General features: G+C 35.5%; 1 protein-coding gene across 1 annotated transcript in view; it reads right to left on the bottom strand.

Annotated features, from left to right (window-relative positions):
• The window catches only part of Hpd (4-hydroxyphenylpyruvate dioxygenase), a 70,558-nt gene extending 51,686 nt beyond the window's left edge, over positions 1-18,872 (bottom strand). Inside the window, exons 1-2 of the mRNA XM_090409854.1 lie at positions 18,711-18,872; positions 12,760-12,786 (exon numbers count right to left, since the gene is read on the bottom strand). Of these exons, the coding sequence (XP_090265980.1) occupies positions 12,760-12,786; positions 18,711-18,713 (30 nt within the window). The 5' untranslated portion in view covers positions 18,714-18,872. The remainder of the gene's footprint in view (positions 1-12,759; positions 12,787-18,710) is intronic.
• Between the last annotated feature and the right edge of the window lie 1,138 nt (positions 18,873-20,010).

The following is a 20,010-nucleotide window of genomic DNA, read 5'->3' as shown; positions in this document are numbered from 1 at the left end:
TTCTAACTCACCGGCTGTTGCTAATCGGTGGATACTTTATCCACTCGATCCACCAGGGCGACATTCCATTAGATATCTAATCTCACACTAATGATAAATTCCAAAACATGTACCGCTTCCAAATGTCTAATGCCACATGGACTGAGACGAGTCCGTCGCTTCAGAATAATTTCTTACTGTGTTTTTAAGAATTTCTTAAGTTTTGTGCCTTGTCGATTATCTGTAATAAAAGAATCACATATACAGCGAACGCCGGATGGCAGTTACTCATGTCAACAATCCACTGTACATGTAACATGTACAGTCTGGCTCAAAGTACTGGATTGGCTAAGAAATGCAGACAAAAATCAAAATATCTCACTTTATTATTATTATTATTATTATTATTATTTTTTTTTTTTTTTTATTTTTATTTTTTTTTTAATTGCGCTTATGTGCAAACGTTCTACGTACTTTTGGCAAGTTTAATGGAAAGTAAACGTCCGCTCTCTACACAGGAATATCTTTGAGTTTTGCCCGATATATTTCTTGGTTACTCCGCCTATACAAAGCAACCTTTCAGGCGATGTCTGAAACCATACTAGGAGATATTAACCCAACTCATCCACGCACTTAACACGAGTCCGTATGACTTTGACTTCCCTAAAATTAAACACCTCTTAGAGGGCAAGCATTTTCAACACAAACAGCATTTCGCTCAGCAAAGAATCGCACACAATTTTGGGGAGATTCAAAAAGTCTTTCTACGGAAAGGATTGTAATGAAGGAATATAAGTTACAATTACATGTAGAAAAAAAAAATCTTGGCACAGTTTTATCCTCAGTCTTCAATTTCAATATAGTTGAATAGTGTAGTGTGTAACCGTCCGAAATAAATACCTAATGTTACAGGTTTTTTTTTTTTTTGGTGGGGAGGGATAGATAGGGGAATGCCTTTACTGAGAGGTCAGGTAATCTGAAAATGAAACGAACATTTGTACAGTTCGGAAGAAGTTTGTGTGTGTGTACTAATTTCCTAGCATGCGAGTGGGCCTTTGTGGGAGTGGGCTGGGGGGGGGGGGGAACTAAATCATGAATGTCTGATAATTCAAGAACATATTTATCAACTTTGTGGTTTAAATTATATTCTTTAGGACCATTCGAGAATCGAATTAATATTTCTGCTTACATTCACAGAAGAATACAAGGCAGCAATTGGAAAACGAAACTGATGTTATAACACTCGTACTAGTGTTACCTAGCGGAAGTCCATATCATTTAAAAGATCGATTGTTCTTTGATCAGTGTTTTTTACATTTTCATTATCAAGATTCATCATGTTGATAAGTTGAGAGCTCCAATGTAAACACCTTAGTGTGTTTGTGTCGTGAAATAAAAATGGAACAAAGCGCCAATATTTGTGTTAAACTGGATAAAAGTGCCTCGAAATGATAGCGAAGATGAGGCAACTTTACAATAATTATTGTCTATCATGTGCTCCTGTTTTGGAGTGATCTAAACGTTTCGGCGATGATAGAAAATCACCAGAACACGAGGAACCTCCTTGATTGTCAAAAAACACTTCGAACATCAGAATTAGTTGACAAGTTCGGGCGCTCATAGCCAACAACTAATTTGCACAGCACAGAATGATTTCAGGAGATCCATGGTTTAATAAGGAATCCATCGGTTCCATTACCCAAGATTGAAGCAAACGAAGGTTTTGTGCACGATTTGTCCCGCACGAGTTAAATACTATAAAGAAGAGCAAACTAAAACTGCCCACAGTTCGTTGAAGCCGCTGAGCTAAACCGAATTTCACGAATTATTGCATGAGCACCTCCATGGAGTCCTAAGACTCACTTTGAGAGACCCAAACTATCAACGCAATACCTGCCACACTTCTCCTTGAACCCATTAACAGACGAAGCACTCACAACTGACTCAGGCGACCCATTCCATTCATTCACCACTCTCCAAGCGAATTATCCATCCCCATTTGTTGCTGTTGCGTAACATGAGTTCCATGTGGTATCCTGTCAAACGTCTTTGCAAAATCCAGCAGTATCATCGTGTAGCGATTCCCTTTATCCAGCTCAGCTATTACCTTATTATAAAATGCTAATTTTATAATAAGATGATATCACCAATCCCTGATTGGTGATATCACCTTATCATTGTGAAGGATTGGTGATATCACTAAGACATCACCAGTGGCGCACTCAGGATTTAATCTTGGAGGGAGCCGAGCGCTCAGGATTTAACCTTTGGGGGGAGACGAGTTGAGTAAACGTTTTGCGAATACACACTACACATCGCATACGACCTATAAGTAGCACACTACATCAATAAAAAAAATGAATTTTAATTAGGAAAAGATTTTTGGGAATTTTTCTAGTGTTTTTTCCTTTTCTTTGAGGGGTGCCCGGGCCCCTTGGCCCCCCTCTGGGTGCGGCACTGGACATCACTAATCCTTCACAATGACATACTGCCACTCATAGAGTATCATATTATTATCCACCCATTCTTGAGTTCTCTTTTTGAGCAACTTTCCAGTATTTTTACCACTACTCCTGCGATCGATTTATAATTTACTACTATAGACTTACATCTTCCTTTATGTAAACGAATTATTTTGCCCTCCTTCCACTCTCTTGGGACTTTGCCAGAGCTGAGACTTAAAATAAACAACTCAAGGCATCGCCCAGTTACCCTGTTCATTCTCTTAAAGCGAGAGCCGAAATTAGGCTTCAAAAAGTACTTATCCATGGGGAAATCTCGAAATGGTTTAGACTGCTTCTTTCTACCACTGATACGGTACTCAGTGGTAGAAAGTATAACTCAGAGTTATATTTTTAAGCAAACAGCTACTCTGCAGTTTTGCGATCATTATTTTTTCTGGCAATTTACTTGTTTGTTATGGGTGTTATCAAATTCAGTGACCAATTGAAACCCTCTGAAACAGGTATATCAGTAAAGAAAAATTTAGAAGGCAAGGATTCGTATGCACGTGTCTCTTCTGCCTGTTGAGTCATCCAGACTAGATAGACTTGATTTCCAACTTGAAATGGCTAAAATTGATAGGCGTAAGGGAGTGCACACAACGTATTGTGCTACTTTTTTGAGATTGACGTTCTTCTATGTGTCTGACTTGGCCTAAGTGTGGGCTGAGAGAGAATTTTATTGTTTGATAAATAAATAAATATATATTTATCTTAGTTTATACATTTGTAGATATAGGTTAGAATACAATACATTAAAATTCATTTAATTTCTATATAATAACATTCGTCATTTTTGCCAGACACCATATACCTCAACACGTGCTCGAGTATAGTACCTAAAATCAGGCATCGTGCTACTGCCGCTCACAGAAATGTGCGGTCTGTCTTGTCTTGTCCAGCGGAAGCGGGCGGGGCTGCCCCCTTCGTAGCGGCGCCCGTATGCCCGCTTCCGCTGGCCCTGTATATAGTTATGCCAACTGCTCACAGTTCTGTAAGTATTGCGTCATATGAAGGCTACCTTCTGGTGAAATATAACCAATCGTTAAAGGGTGGAGTATCGGGGCCAATCATATCAGTAGCGCACTCAGGATTTAATCTTGGGGGAAGCCGATTGAGTAGACGATTTGAAAATACACACTACACATCGGATACGACCTATGACTGAGCATCTGCAATGATCGCTAATTCATAAGTAGTATAGAAATAGAATTCACGGCACAACATAAATAATAATAAAAAAAAAATTAATTAGGAAAAGATTTTTCCTAATTAAAAGAAAAGATTAGGAAAAGACTATTATTCAAGTGGGTTGAAAGTGAAATTTCTTTAGATTCGAGAATACGTCTCTCAAGTTCATCATAACATTTATGCATGTTTGAAGTTTGAGACCAGTCTATAAGATGTTGGTGGCCTTCGTCGGAGTTTATTGAGAATAGGACGTGGCTGGAGAGAGCGCTAGCTCGGGTTCTGTTGTAGGAAATATCTCTTTTGTGTTCCTCAACACGAAAAAGGATAAATTTATCAGTCTGTCCGTAGTAAGGCTTTCCACAATTACAAACAATCTTGTAAACTCCTGGGTACTGAAGAAAGTGATGTTTTTCTTTAGGTTGACTAAGGATGGAACGGAGTTTAGGAAAAGTAGTGAAACATGTTTTGATGTTGAATTTCTTAAGAATTTAGCCAGTTTGGGAGAGCGGAAACTGATAAAAGGCAAAGAGATATACGCTCTTGGGGAAGAAGAGTCTTCCGTAGTAGGTTGACGACGGCGAAAAAGAAATTTCTCAATATTTTTTAGAGTGAAACCATTGTTAAGAAAGGTCCTTTTTAGAAAATGAAGTTCATTTTGATAATAATCTATCTCGTCTGATAATAATGATCTGGCTCGATGTGCAAGGGTGGAGATAATGCCGAATTTCTGTGGAGGGTAGTGATGGGAGGATGCATGAAGGTATCTGTCCGTATGTGCAGGCTTTCTGAAGATGGAGATTTTGATATTGTCAGAGCATCTTGTAAGTTTTAAGTCTAAAAAAGCGAGACAATTGTTCGTTTCTATTCATAGGTGAATTTAATCTTGTGATGAAAGTTATTAAGATGATCCAGAAAAATATTAAGGTTATCTAGGCCGTGCTCCCAAATGAGAAAAACATCATCAATAAAACGCAGCCAGATTTTAGGTTTTAGTGTTGACGAACTAATCGCTTTTTCTTCTAAGTTTTCAAGAAATATATTTGCTAGTACCGGGGAGAACGGGCTGCCCATAGCTAATCCTGAGTATTGTTTAAATATCTTGTCTTCGAATCTTAAGTATCCTGAATTGACACAGTGGGAGAGTAAGGTGAAGAATTTCTTAGATAATTTGCTCTTGAGGAGATTGAGAACTTCTTGGGTTGGAACATTTGTGAAAAGAGACACTATGTCGAAACTTACCATTAAATCTGATTTGTTTAGTTTTAGGTTCTTGATCTTCGAAACTTTATTTAAACTTTATTAATTTTCATATCATTTTCACCGAGTAAATATGATCAAAAAATCAGCTAACGCCTATTTGATCCCGTATAGGGAGTAGGCGAGGCCGTTTAACCTATCTAACGTTTGGAGACTGAGTGGGCAGTTCAATCTCCACTGGTAGCCAATCAGAGAGATAGCTGGCCCAAGGCTATCACTGATTCATCGGTACGCAGTGAAGAAGGCGGCAAGCTAGTGCCGCCATCTCGTGGTCCCAAACCCTGACACAATATTTTTTTAATGTCTGAAAATAGTGTGGGTTCGACGGTCGATTTTCTTCAGTTTACGGGACGAAAAACCCGCTAGCTAGCCCGTGCCAGAGATCGACTAACTCGGGAACCGGTCGAAAAAAGGCTTAGAAAAATTTCCTGTAGTCGGTGACTAGATTTGAACCACCAAATCCTTTCTTCGTGTGGTCAAGCACCATAGAGTGCAAACGCCATTTCTACTGAGCTACTCAGGTGCTGAGTAAATATGAATTCTTATATATATATTAATTCCACATTTTAAATATGGTTTCTGTCTTCTTACTATTAAAATATATTGCAATAATAAGTTTAAAGAAAAATGTAATAACAGTAATGACTAGTACATAACAAAAAAAAAAAAATCCTAGAGTAACTTGGTGTTGTCGGCCTAAAAATGCTTTATTATTATTATTATTAGGATATTTATAAAATGTGGGAAAGTCATGGCTCTTTTTTATTGAACAGTTACCAACTTGAAAATACTAGGGGACAGAGAGTGCTTGACCTAGAAATTACATCTGAGGATTTGGCTGTAACAAATATGACCACATTGCCACCAATCGGTGAGAGCGTTCATAAGGTCTTGACTTGGGAGGTGGCTAAGCGTGTAGAATTTTCAATTAAGACAGGGTACATGTGGAATTATCGGGCTGGAAAGTATGACAAGCTTAGGAGATTGCTTGGATCAATGCCATGGCATGTACAACTACAAGGACTAGAAGTCGATAGTGCATGGGAGGTAGTTAAGAAGTGCTTGCATGAAGCAATGGCTGACTGTATACCTAGAGTCCGAATAATAAACCAAGTAGGGGTTAAATGGATGAATAACACCATTAAGCTTGAGTTGCAAAAAAAGAAACAACTATGGAGGGAATTTAAGGAGAAAGGTGACCGGCAGGCACATGAACAGTATAAAGCGCAGGCCAGAAGGGTAACGAGTGTGGTAAGAAAAGCAAAAAAGATTACGAAAGAACATTGGCCATGCAGGCTAAAGAGAATCCTAAACAGTTTTTTTGATATCTTGCAAGTAAAAGGAAAAATGTATATGGCAGAATGATTTTAAAGAATGCCGATGGTAGGGAGGTAACTGAATCAGTTGATATAGTTGAGTTACTGAGTGAGCACTTTGCAAGAATATATCATCCAGGTGGTGACATTGCAGAAATGAATGAACCAGTAGATTATACGGGAATTGTGGTGAATGAAGTGGAGGTGAGTGGCCTATTGCATAACCTCAATGTCAATACATCTGTGGGATTGGATGGTATACCAGCTCGTGTCGTACGAGAAGCGGCTAAAGAATTGTCGGTACCCCTTGACCTTTTGTTTAATTTGTGTCTCGGGTAGTAACTGGTATCAATCCTACCTGTTGTTATGTGAAAATGTCTAACCTATTTTAATCTTATTGCTGGATGAAAACAGTAACTGATTCTTACTATACATCTAAGAGTTTAGATATATAGTAAGATTTATACCATTCAATCCCACAGATGTCAATACATTTGTGGGATTGGATGGTATACCAGCTCGTGTCATACGTGAATGGGCTAAAGAATTGACAGTACCCTTGACATTTTGTTTAATTTGAGTCTTGGGTCTGGGTTAGTCCCGAGGGGGTGGAAAGAGGGGAAAATAGTTCCACTGCATAAAGGAGGTTCCAAGACTGCTGTTGTAAATTACCAACTGATTAGCATTTAGGAATCGTCGTCAAGGTCTTAGAGAAATTAGTCAAGAAAAGAATACAGCATTGGATAGATGAAAATGGGATATTGTATGGGAGAAAACATGGTTTTGTGAAGCGTAGATCATGCTTCAGTAACTTGCTCACGTTTTATAACACAGTGACGCCTGAACTGGATAAGGGTCATGGGTTTACTGTGATTCTATTGGACTTTGCCAAGGCCTTTGACAGTATACCACATGGAACCCTAATCAGTAAACTGGAGCAGATGGGGTTGGATATAGGGTTGGTGAGATGGATAGGAGGGTGGTTGATGGAGAGATACCAGAGAATGGTTTATTCAGGAGTTGAGTCTAAAAGACGGCTTGTGACTAGTGGTGTGCCACAGGGTTCTGTTCTTGGACCACTAGTTTTCAATTTCTTCATCAATGATATAGGAAAGGATCTGAGGGAAGTGTTCACTTGTTTGCTGATGATGCAAAGCTGGGTAGAGCAATTGTGAGTGCACAGGATGTCAAAATTTTACAGGATGATTTGGATAGTTTGGAGGACTGGGCTAGGAAAAATGGATGTCAATTTAATGTGGCAAAGTGTAAGGTTATGCATTTTGGGGTGAAAAGAATAGCAGCAGTATATCACATTGGTGAAACCGTACTCCAGGAGAATGATGAGGCCAGGGATTTGGGAGTGTTGGTGGATAGGGAGTTGAAGTTTAGGGGGCACATTGCAAAAGTGGCTAAATCAGCTCATCAAATCACTTGGCTTCTGAAAAATACTTTAACATTCAGAGACAAACAAATTATTGTTCCTCTGTATTGAGCCTTGATAAGACCACATCTGGACTACTGTGCCCAATTATGGGCGCCAGGGTTTCTTCGTGATGGGGAGGAAGTGGAGAGGATCCAGAGACGAGTGACCAAGATGATAGCAGGTCTGTGGAATGAACTTATGAGAATAGGTTGAAGATTTGTGGGTTGCAAAAATTGGTCGATAGGCGGAAAAGGGGTAATATGATTGAGACATTCAAATTACTGAAGGGTTACTATAAGATTAATCCAGAAGATATTTTTGAAAATAGGACTGGTGGCGGGAGGACTAGGGGCCATGCATGGAAGCTGGGCAAGAATGTGGTTAACAAGGGTGTTAGAGTAGGTTTTTTACTTGGAGAGGTGAATGAGTGGAATAAGCTGCCAGAGGCTGTGGTGGGTACTAAGACAGTGAATGAGTTCAAGGCGGGGTATGATAGATACTGTGTGAATGTCGAATAGTTGTTCTTGACATGATGTTAGGGCCTCCCTCGATGAGTCTGTCGACTCTTTGGAGTAGCCCGGAATAATAATAATAACCTCTAGCAAATAATAGAAATTAAATCAAATAATATGGCTAATAGGAAATTAAATTAATAATATTATATGAGATGTGCTAAAAAAACAGAATATTCCTTATTCACGTTAGACTACTTCAAAACAGATCGCAGCAACTTTTTACTGAAATTGATTTAAAATAGTTTGATATGAATAATAAGCTAATAATATGCATTATGATAATACGACGTATTCAGAGAATATTAAGCTAATAATGATGATCGTTTCATGAAATTTTCCCCTTGTTAATCGTACAGGTGTAGAGATACATTTCGATATTAAATACTTAACAGTTCAGAAATGGGTGGGCTAGCTTATCTGAAGCTCTGAAAAAGATGCATCGACGGATTGTTACAAATGAAATTTGTGCAGTGAGAACCGAGCTATGGAAAGAGCCAAGTTTATATAAATAACTGGGAGACGCTTATTTAGTATCAAGTAAAAAAAAAAAAAAAAAAGAAAAACGTATTACTGGAGCTAGAAGTTATTTCAAAACTTTCGTAAGAAAATAAATGCTGCCAATGAAGCTGTTACATGCTATAGTACTATCGCTTGAGTAGAAACAGCGGAACAGGAAGTAGCAACAGACCTCCAGAGAAGTCATTGAAATGAGTGCATTTCAATAAGTTGTCACGCGATAACTTATCGTATTCTGATAGGTGCACTCAACACATGCTTGTGACGCAGTGAGAGGGAAATGTTAGAAGCGAAAACTAATTTCACTACAAGGGCAGAAGAAACATTTGAATATTATAACATTTAATATGAAAGGCATAAATCAATTACGTTATTATATACTTTTGTTAGCCCCTGTCACTGAGCATTCGGTAGCGTACTGATGAACTAAGGCAGCCAAAAGAACTCAATTTTATCCTTTTATTCTGATTTAAATCAAAATTAAAACGTCTCAACAAATTTTATTGACGATCCCAAATACTAAGAAATACAAGTATATGGAAAATGTAAAGGCAAAGCTATAAGTTTGCCTATTTTTGTCTTGTTTCTGTTAATTTTTGACGAGACATTCTGATGCACTGTGAAACCGTAACCAGTAAGGACCAAAAAATAAAATAAAAATAAATAAATAAAATAAATGTACGCTATTTAAAGAAGACCCTTAAGCGTTATAAACTATTTCTTAGAAATAGTTCTTAGAAATATATATAACCGACATCGAACACATTTGCCAAACATTACACGTACATTAAGTATGTTGGAATCATGCTATTGTGCTGTTGACATTCTATAGTACTTAAGTCTCTTGGTAAAAGACTAATGATAATGATGTTAATCCTTCACCAAGAAATCCAGGTGACCAGATCTGTGCACAATAGTCCAAATGAGGTCTTATTAACGCCTTATAAAGTGAAACAATAACTTCCTTATCCCTGCTTGTCAGTGTGTTTTTCAATAACCATGTAATCTGATGTGAAGTTTTTGCAACCTTTGTAATATGCCCTCGAAACTTCTCTGTCCACAATAACTCCCAAGTCCCTAGCCTCATCAACCTACTGCAGTTCAGTTCCATTAATTAATATTATAAACAGCATGTGATCTCATCCTTCCGAAGTGCATCACCTTACACTTGACCACATTAAACTGGCAGCCTATTTAAGTCATCCTTCAAGATATCCACATCATCTGAATCAACTATCGCTCTTCCCAGTTTTGCGTCATCAGCAAACAAGTGAATATCTTCTTTCAAAGTATTCCCAATATCTTTGATGTACAAATTAAATAATAGAGGACAAGCCCTGAGGCGCACCACTAGTCACGTGCCTTCTACTGGACTCCGTCCGCGCGGTTAGCCTAGTGGCTTTGCGCTTCGCAACCATATGCCTGGGGAAGGAGTGTCCTGGGTTCGAATCCCGTCAACGAGGTGAGGAGCTCAAGGATCTTTCTCAGCCATAGCCAAGTTAGCCGGTCTTGGGCGTGGACAGCAGGGTTTTTTCTGCCAGTTTATCTGGTGTTTTTCATCCCGCAAGTAGGCAAACCGGTCCGAGGACACACACAGAATACAGTCAGGAATTCTGACACAGCATAGGTCTGATTCGTCAGCCTATGCCGGTTCTGGAGCCCAGATAAAATTTGGGGAGACTAGATGGTACCGTGAACTCCCGTAAAAAGGGGGAACGCTGTATCATCACATGCAATTATTATTACTGAACTCCGCTCCACCATAAACCACTCTTTGATATCTATCCACTAGCCACGGGTCCATACCCATTTGCTCCAATTTGTGCAACAGAGTTCCATGCAGAATCTTGTCAAATGTCTTACAAAGGCATTTGACAAGATTTTCAGCAGGATCACTGAAAAAGGATTTCCTTTATCCAACTCCGTTGTTACTTCATTATAGAAAGTGAGCAAATTTCTAAAGCAAGATCTACCCTTCACAAAACCATGCTGGCCCTTATAAAGTATCATATTGCTGTCCACCCAGTCCTGAATTCTAATTTTTATCAATTCCTCCAAAACCTTAACCACCACTCCCGATATACTGATTGGTCTGTAATTTGCTTCCTCCGTCCTGGAGTTCCCCTTATGTAGTGGAATAATTTTCCCCTCTTTCCACTCAATTGGGACTTTACCAGAACTGAGGCTTAAATTAAACAGCCAAGTGAGAGGAGGTGCTAATTCTCTTCTGCATTCCCTTAAAACATGGGCCGATATGCCATCTAACCCAATGGCAGTGTTAGCATTAAGGTTTTCTGTAATATTCGAAATACATTGATATGATATCGAATTCACACTCGTATTTTGCCTAAGTTACGCTGTCATGAGGATTATAACGTAGTCTCACAAAATTTTATTAAATATCTTGGAAAATATTCGAAACAACACAGCAATACAACCTGAATTTGAAACAAATTGTCTATATGAAACAAATGCAGATTGCCTTAAAATGCTTTATTTGTGACACACTTATCCCTATGTAACGTAATGATTAGTGTTATACTTTTTCATATACATTTCCTATCAGTGGCGAACCGTACATAAGCACTGTGACACTGCAGCACCCCCAAGGAAAAAATAAATTAAATTTTGTTTGTGTTTACATGCTGACAACATTATATAAATGCAATACAACATGTTAAAGGTTACAGCTTATGTTTCGACATTGATTGAATAGTTAATAATTGGAATTGTTCGAGTAACGCTTTAGATTACGAAACAAATACACGATCTAACGCAGTGTCGATATTATCACGTTCGACCAATTGCAGCCAGTCTCCAATATTCGTTTGCGCTTCTCATTGCACGTAACTAGTGAATCTGACTGGTCAAGGCAATGTATAGTATGCTTCAGTGCGTTATTTCTGTGAGATACGAAACTTTTATTATTGGTGTTTGTTCGTGGTGAGGGTGAAATATTTTGAATAAAGAATTTTTTAATATGTAAATTTATTTATTAATAAATTCGTTACTGATTAGGAAAAAAAGAATTTTTTATTTTTTTATTTTAAATTTTAAAATTTTTTTTATTTTGTATTACGTACGACGGTTCTATAATATCAACAAGAAAGAAAATTTTCAAATTCTTATACTTATATATATATATATATATATATATATATAAGTGTAAGAATATGGCTACTACGGGCAAGACAGTTGATGAGTCTAAGGCAAGAGGTGTGGTGTGAAATAACGGTTAGTGTGGGTCTCCCTCGATGTATTCCGAGTTCATGGAGATACCCTAATAATACATATAAATTTAAAAACGGTTTGAAATCATTTACGCAAGGGCTTCGTAAGCATTACCACTGTAGGCTATCAATTTTTTATTATCACTAGAGATCTACGAAACATCTCAGGGTCTAGAAAGCCTGAAGTACCAACAAGTCGGAAGACATCTTATCATACTCAAGGTTATCAACTGCTAAGTATGTTTACAGCTTGAGGTCTGTAAAACGCGACTTCCCAATTACAGTAATGCAATATTATATTTCGCGATGTACAACGTTGTAATTAACGATATTACCGGAATCTATGAAAATTATTTGGTAATGAAAATTACGTTATCATGTTCGCTTTTATCGTCCAGTGACATTATGTGCGAATTCCACCAAACAACACGACAGTTATGGATGCAGGTAGACCGACATTAGTATTTAATGTTTTTGGAAGGCATTTAATAGGCAATATTCCCAAACTTAAATACAGCGTTAACAATAATAATGGAGAAATATTTTACTATATTGCAGCAAATTTTCTTGAATAAAAAAAAATAGTCAAAATATGATAATACATCATCTTGCTACTGTTACATGAAAAATGTGGCTTCATTAGGCTAAATTCCACTGTTGAGATCTCAATAAAAATCGAAATAAGTTTCAAACTTTAAAAACAACTTAAAATCTGTCTTAATAACAAGACATTATATATAGAATTTCCTAAGAGAAGTGCAATAATCAACTTCTAATAAATTAATGTTATATTAATCGTAATGTAAGGATAATGCTCCGGTCTCTACTTACTTTTGGGCCTTTGTCCGTGTAGGTAGTCTGGAAAAGAAAAGGAAAAGAGAACTATTAGTTGTTTTCTGGACATGTATTATTAATGTATTGAAGTTTGAGTAAGAACAAGATAGGTTGAGACCAAACTCGGGTTGTCAGGATCAAAATTGTTCACTTAAAAATAGTTGAGAATTCATAGGAATATAACAAGGATCTGTATTTAAGTTTTGTAGATCTCGAAATGACACATGACCAGGTGCCAAAGAGAGAAGCTGTTCAAAACTCTACAGTTATATAGTGTAAATGGAACGTAATCTTGAGCAATATATAATCTCTGTGAATTAATTCAGTATAGTAGGAAGTCAACTGAACAAATTGGGCCTTTCCGTGGGTTTGCGCCGCCTGGATTCAAATTTTTGTGTCTCCCCTTCCATTAAAATTAAAAGACCCCGAAGTACAATAACACGTTACAAATCATTTAATTATACTGCGCATTAAGAGGAATGTATATTAAAATAAAGAAAAAACACAAATAGTAAAAAAAAAAACCTTATTTTTATTATTTCCTTCTGGCTTTCATTACAGAAAAATCTTTTATGATATCTTCTAAATCTAAATTGTTACATATTTCGTTTTCTACTTAATATGGATAAATTGTTTAACGTCTAGAAAATGGGAATGTTTCTTTAAGTAAAAAACTTCAATAATAATTTAGAATTTTTTATTTCAATTAAACAAAAGTTAAACTCCTTTAAATTTGTACTGTAAAAAGAAAAACAACTTTTAAGGGAGTTTAAGATTGCATATCTGCTTTTACTGCACAGTGGAGGAATAAATAAATTAGCAAATTAATATTAAAACTTACCTTCTTTAATACTAACGTAGATATTTACTAAAAATCATCAACTCTGTACTATGAGCACACAATTCATTATGTATATTATTAATTATTTTCGAGAAACGCAACTCTACACTCTAGGCCAGTATTTTCCAACGTTTTTGGATCATGCCCCGCCTCGAAGATTTTGATGTCCCCCCCTCCCTTCGCTGACAATGGTGAGTGTTTTGAGTATATCAGTGATGAGGTGACGAATGCAACATCATTTTCTAATTGCCCCCAAAATATTCAAATTTTCCCCCTGTGGGGCGTACGCCCCACGTTGAGAAACACTGCTCTAGGCCATTCTAGGTTAAGTAAAACGAAAAAATGCGGAAGAAGCTTACTCAAGCAATTTGGAATAAATATGTCCCGTATGTTTATTTTCATTACGAAAACAAGAGATCCCATTCCATTAAGTATTAAGCATAAAATATTTATTTTTTGTTTAGTGTTAATTATTTTATGTTTTTGCAAGAGCGGCTAGTTCCGCAGTGCATAGACACTGCGGAACTGCAGCACCCCCAATTTTTCTCGCTATATAAATATATTTATTAATTTCTTTATATCTGCTTGTAATATTTAATTTTATCATCAACAATCCTATACCATTCTCTTATTTTGTATCAAAAATAATAAAAATCCATCTGGTAGCATTTAGGAGGGTGCTAGCAGCACTGTGTTTACCACAGTGCCATATTGCTACATGCGGAAGCATAAGTACGTCATAGCGAGATGCGAGCTATTAGCGTAATGTGCGGCACTGTCCGTCGCGCAGTTCCGCTGTTGTTTATATGCAGTTTGCGCCAGTAGTTCGTAGTGCTTATCGTGTTTACTCCGTCTCTTTAAATATTTCGACATTACAATTAAATATTTTAATTGTAATGTCCAAAAATTGTAAATCCATTCCTTTAATTACAATTAAAGGAATGGATTTTATTTTTAAGTAATTTTGAATTATACTAAACTGTATAATTTTATCGATAATAAAGAATATTTTTCATGAAACAAAACAAGAATATATTTTATTTTTAAGTAATTTTGAATTATACTAAAGTGTATAATTTTAATCGATAATAAACAATATTTTTTCATGTTTACTTTTTTTTTAATTTTTACCATAATTTTGATATTTTATCCAAACACGTATACGCTGTACATACAGTGTGTATGTATATTTCGAAAGTTGCAGCACCCCCACGATTTCAAGCCACTGTGTTTTTGTATATATATTTATATTACCATTCTTGTTATTTATTGTATGCAGACATTATTACATGCACTCACTGCGCATTCTCTATTTACTCCTAGAATATTTGTTCAGTGTGCTGAGAGCAGTGATTAAAGTAAGTTGTGTTGAAGCCTGTACCATTTATTTAACTACCCAGCGACTCAGCCCCTCACTGAAATCTCTCCCATTCGAAGATGACAAATATGCACAAACAGTTCAGTGTATTATTTATTCCCTATTTTTATGAACGTGTTCGATTATACGTGTTCGAAAAGAGACGCAGTGTAATTAAACAACAACAGCAAAAAAAAAAAAAAAATGCAGAGTAATAATTGATTATTGTTACTCTTCATATCAGTGAGTTTGATTATCCTCACTTATATGCAGAGTAATAATAATCACACCTTATAATTAGCACAATCAGGTTCGCAGAATTCCCCGTATTTAACTCCCATAAAGCGGCGGGCCTCAAAATCTGGAGAGACGAGCATTATAAACAAGTATATAATATCGATTGATACAACTAACTATAAAATGTTGTTTCTTCTGATATTTACCTCAATGAGTCTTGACTCCAGGAGGCGTTTGTATAATAATAATCAGATGAAATATATATTACATGTTCAAACGGTGATTTTTTTTTTTTACCAGTAAAAGACCAAGAGGGAAACCAATTATTCAGTTGTCATTATTCAGTCTGACAACATAATACTGCAATGTTCAAAGTGGAGAAGTAAGATTTTGGACATGCACGCAGGGTTGGAGGTAAATTTATTGGTTTCAAACGCTTCAATACAGAAACCAATAAATTTACGTGATTAATTTATATTATTCAAGCAAATTGCAAGGATTTTCTGATAAGGATTTGGCTTCATAAATTTAAGAGCTAAACTTGCCTAGAAAAAATAGCACAGTTTGAGGAGCTTTGTCAATTCGTCTTAGTTAGACCATTTAACAAATAAGGAAATCATTAAAAAAAATAAATAACGGTGGTGAAACTAAATATCCCGAGCCATATTCTTCCTTCTTATGAATCCGCTTTCCATGCAGTTGGTTCTGTGAATATTGCAACACCGCGATCTCGGATTCAGGAAGAATGGTATATGACGTCTGATAGTGTTATCCAGAAAGATAATGAATCCCGCCCTCATATTAGGACGGAAAAAAAGAAATTGTGATTCCTATCTTTAAAAAAGATAGTACAGATGACCCTAAAAACTATAGAGGCATAAGTATACTAAATTCCTTTGTTACAAAATATATAGCAGAATCTTAAATAACAAACTAATGAAATATTCTGAAGACTTTATTTTAGAAGTAGTACAGAATGGATTTAGAAAAGGACGATCATGTATAGACCCGGCCTTTTGCCTAAAATTAATAATAGAGAAAAAAAGAGAATATAATTTAGAAACACATATTGCATTTATTGACTTTGAAAAAGCATTTGATAAAGTTAAACGAAGCATTTTATTGAACATATTAAAAGAAAGACAAATACCAAATAATATTCTGAAAGGTATCATAAGTATATAGAAAATAATCAAATACAAATAAGATTAAATCATGAGCTATCATATGCGAGATAGATAAACCAAGGGATCTGACAGGGATGCCCCTCTCTTTAATATTTATCTAAATGAAATAATAATAAAATGGAATAAAAATTTCTATCAAGGTATTAAACTTTCTCCTACAGTAAACTTAAACACTCTCCTCTTTGCCGAGGACCAAATAATAATTACAAATTCTGAAGATAACTTACAGAAAGCTATTTTAGATCAAAATGAGATATCCAAAGATTATGGTATGATAATATCAACAGAAAAATCAAAACCTATGGCCTTTAAAGGACAAGATCCAGCAGGAACTAAGATATAGTAATAGATAACAAGATCTTAGAACAGGTGAATTCATTTAACTACCTAGGATGTGTGATCACATTTGAAAATGAAAAAGATATAAACGTAAAAATTGCAAAATATTTAAAAATAACAGGTGTAATTAACTATATTTAAACCAAACCTAGTTCAAAAACAAACTAACTAAAAGTACACAATACATTAGCCCTACCAGTCTTAATGTCTGGAAGCGAAATCTGAACAATAAAACAAAAAGATAAAGATTAATAACATCAAAAATGAAGTTTATGAGAAAAACTGCAAAGTATATATCCTATTTGATCACAGAAGAAACGAAGAAATTATGAAAGAATTAAACCTAGAACCAGTAATAGAAAAAATTAAAAAATATAAACATAAATAGATGGAACACGTTCAAAGAATGAAAACAGAAAGATCACCAAAACAAGCCTTAAAGTGCAAGCCATTAGGAAAAAGAAAACCAGGACGTCCTCTTAAACGATGCCTATATTTCATCCTGAAATTTACAGGACATCAACATCAGTGGCTGGAAGGCTAGTGGTAACAAGTAGGTAACATCAATAATGGATTATTTAAAAATAGTACGAGCCACGCGATGGTATAAAAGAACAGTGCGATATGTGAACTGCAGTAATAAATATGTATTTAAAAAACTATTGATGTGTGATAAGGATGAGGCTTTCCCAAATCTCTGAAGTAGAAACTTAATGTGCTGAGATTTTTTTTTTTTTCAGCAATTCTATCTCCAGTTATTTGAAAACTTTGAGACGAAAGTTAGATACTAAAAGGGGGGTGTTTTTGGTTTTTTTTTCACGAAATATTAATCGAAACTTTTGTCGGTTATTTCACGAAATAATACTTCAGATCATGAACATCGTATTTTGATGATCCTAAATGTACATTGTTTCGCGTCTTCATAAAAAAAAAAAAAAAAAAAAAAAAGACAGGTAAAAACGAAATTCCAGTAACAACTTTGTGTTGTTACTGGAATTTCGAATATTTCACTTTTTTAATTTGTTTCCTCATCCCAAAATTATTTTAGTACCAAAATTCTTTTTAAGATATTACAGTTGGCTCACTTGAATATGTTTTAAAATTCAATTGAGCAAATGTTTCCGCACATACAAATTTAACTCCAATAATTTTCATTAGATCTGGCTATACTGTAATAAGTGATGAAATGAAAAAAAAAAAAAAAAGTGCTATTCTATTTCTAAATATATAATCCAACAAACGTTTATTGGATAATCGAAGCATCCCTTTGAAGAAGAAAAGATTTGCAAAGTTTAAAATATTTTTCACTTTTATTTATAGAAATACGATGTGTTTGAGTCTTCTATACTACTCACAGTCTTAAAATATTTGTCTGAGTGTCTTTCATATTTGCATTTTTTATGCAACTAGTTACGAGTGGTGGCGCTCTCTAATAGTGAAAGGTAAAAACAATAAATAATTTACGCATAATAAATTTACACATTTATTATGTGTAAATAACAAATCATCTGCTTTGCTAGATAGTTCAACTTGACTGCATTTGAAGGAAAATCGGAACTTAGCTTAGTTAAATGTGAAAAATTCGATAAACAACTCGATTATGCAATCGGAAATAAACTGTTGATTTCATTTAGGATTTCTAGCCGCAGGAATATTCGTCTGCGTAATATTCAATATCATGTCAAGTATTGAAATGATTTTTTGATTCCCTTTCTTTTCACTTTATGGAAGGATTAATTCCATTTTTTAAATGATTCAGTACAACATAACATTTTACTCGTTCTGTGTTTTCTATTATAGCCTACGTATAAAGATATCATTCTATTTTTGTATGTTAATATTATAGCCATTTAATAATAATTGAGTAGATTTTTGTAAAGTTATTTTAAATAATTAGTCCTAATTTCCATGAACAAACACTAACACGAAATTCGTCACCGTGCATTTTTCGGGTGTGAAAAGAAAAATATAATAAACTTTCTCTTACCATGGTTAGTTCTGTATTATTCCGATATCAGAGCCTGATCACTTCGACAAGCAGTGAACATCAAAGACCCACCGTGGACCGTTTTGTACCGATAAAACTTGTTTGTCGTTTACCGATTGGCTGAACCCCTAGGGTGTTATTGCAGAAATGATTTTCTTCAAAGGCGACTAGTCAGCGAAATACGTCAGATTTTGGGTGTATATATATATATTAATATATTGACTCCAAGAGCTCTTTACAAGGCCTTGCGATGAGATTACAAGATCGCAACAGATTAAAGGAACTTAATACTTCAACTAGCGGGAGTGGGTCAAGAATGAAGTAATCTCTTTTGATAAACAGATAGTTTCTTAGCAAAATACTTTTTACTGATAAATAAAGCTCTGATACACTTTTTATTTTGTTATTAAGACACTGTGTTTCGACTTTTGAAATGGTATTCTTAAATCATATGTGAAGTTGGCCTCTGAGAGTCCCCCCCCCACACACACACACGCACGCGCGTGTGTGTGTGTGTGTGTATTATGATACTTACTGCATCAGAAAGAGCGAATAATTTTTAGTGAAATCAAAGGACTAAGGGATGATCAGAATAAGAATACACAGTCCATATTGCATAAATATAACTTCATTTGAAACAACACAATTTGCGGTATTTTTCAACATTGTCACCGTTGCAAATGAGATGTTTGTCACAGCGTGTTGTCAATGAGCTGATACCTCCCAGCGTACTGCAGATGTTGTAAAATATCTAGTCGAACTACAAAATCAGTTTCAAATATGCAACCACCAAGATGCTCCTTAAGAGGACCAAACGGGCCCCCCCCCCCTCTAAAGGGGACCAAGTCAAGGCTGTAGCTATACAGGATGTTTTTCATGCTGCCCTCCAAAATTCCTCAAGACATCCTGCGAGTCGGCATGACGGATGGCACAATCGCTATAGTGACTTTGTGGAAAAATCGTATTCGCATACGTATGAATGTTAATTTTGTTTCAAACGAAGTTATTTCTGCAATATGAGCCGCGTATTCTTAGATTCCGATCATCCGTCATAAATCCCTATTATTGTAAATATATACACGACTTTTATTTTATTTTATGAAATATTAATTCATATTTACAGTATGAATTAATATTTCATTTCAAATACATATACACACTTTTATATCGCCCGGAAACTCAGAATCGTTAGATTTTATTTTTTTAATTTTATTATTATTATTATTATTATTATTTTGAGCCATTCTTTAAAATGAGAACTCAAAAATATAGGCAGTGATTGAAAGTCTCGAATCCGGAA

The sequence above is a fragment of the Typopeltis vanoorti genome, chromosome 20 (genome assembly GCF_054136105.1).
Source record: "Typopeltis vanoorti isolate ZY-2024b chromosome 20, IOZ_Tvanoo_1.0, whole genome shotgun sequence".
In the NCBI taxonomy this organism is placed as follows: domain Eukaryota; kingdom Metazoa; phylum Arthropoda; class Arachnida; order Uropygi; family Thelyphonidae; genus Typopeltis; species Typopeltis vanoorti.
This window is presented reverse-complemented; position numbering and strand designations above follow the sequence as displayed.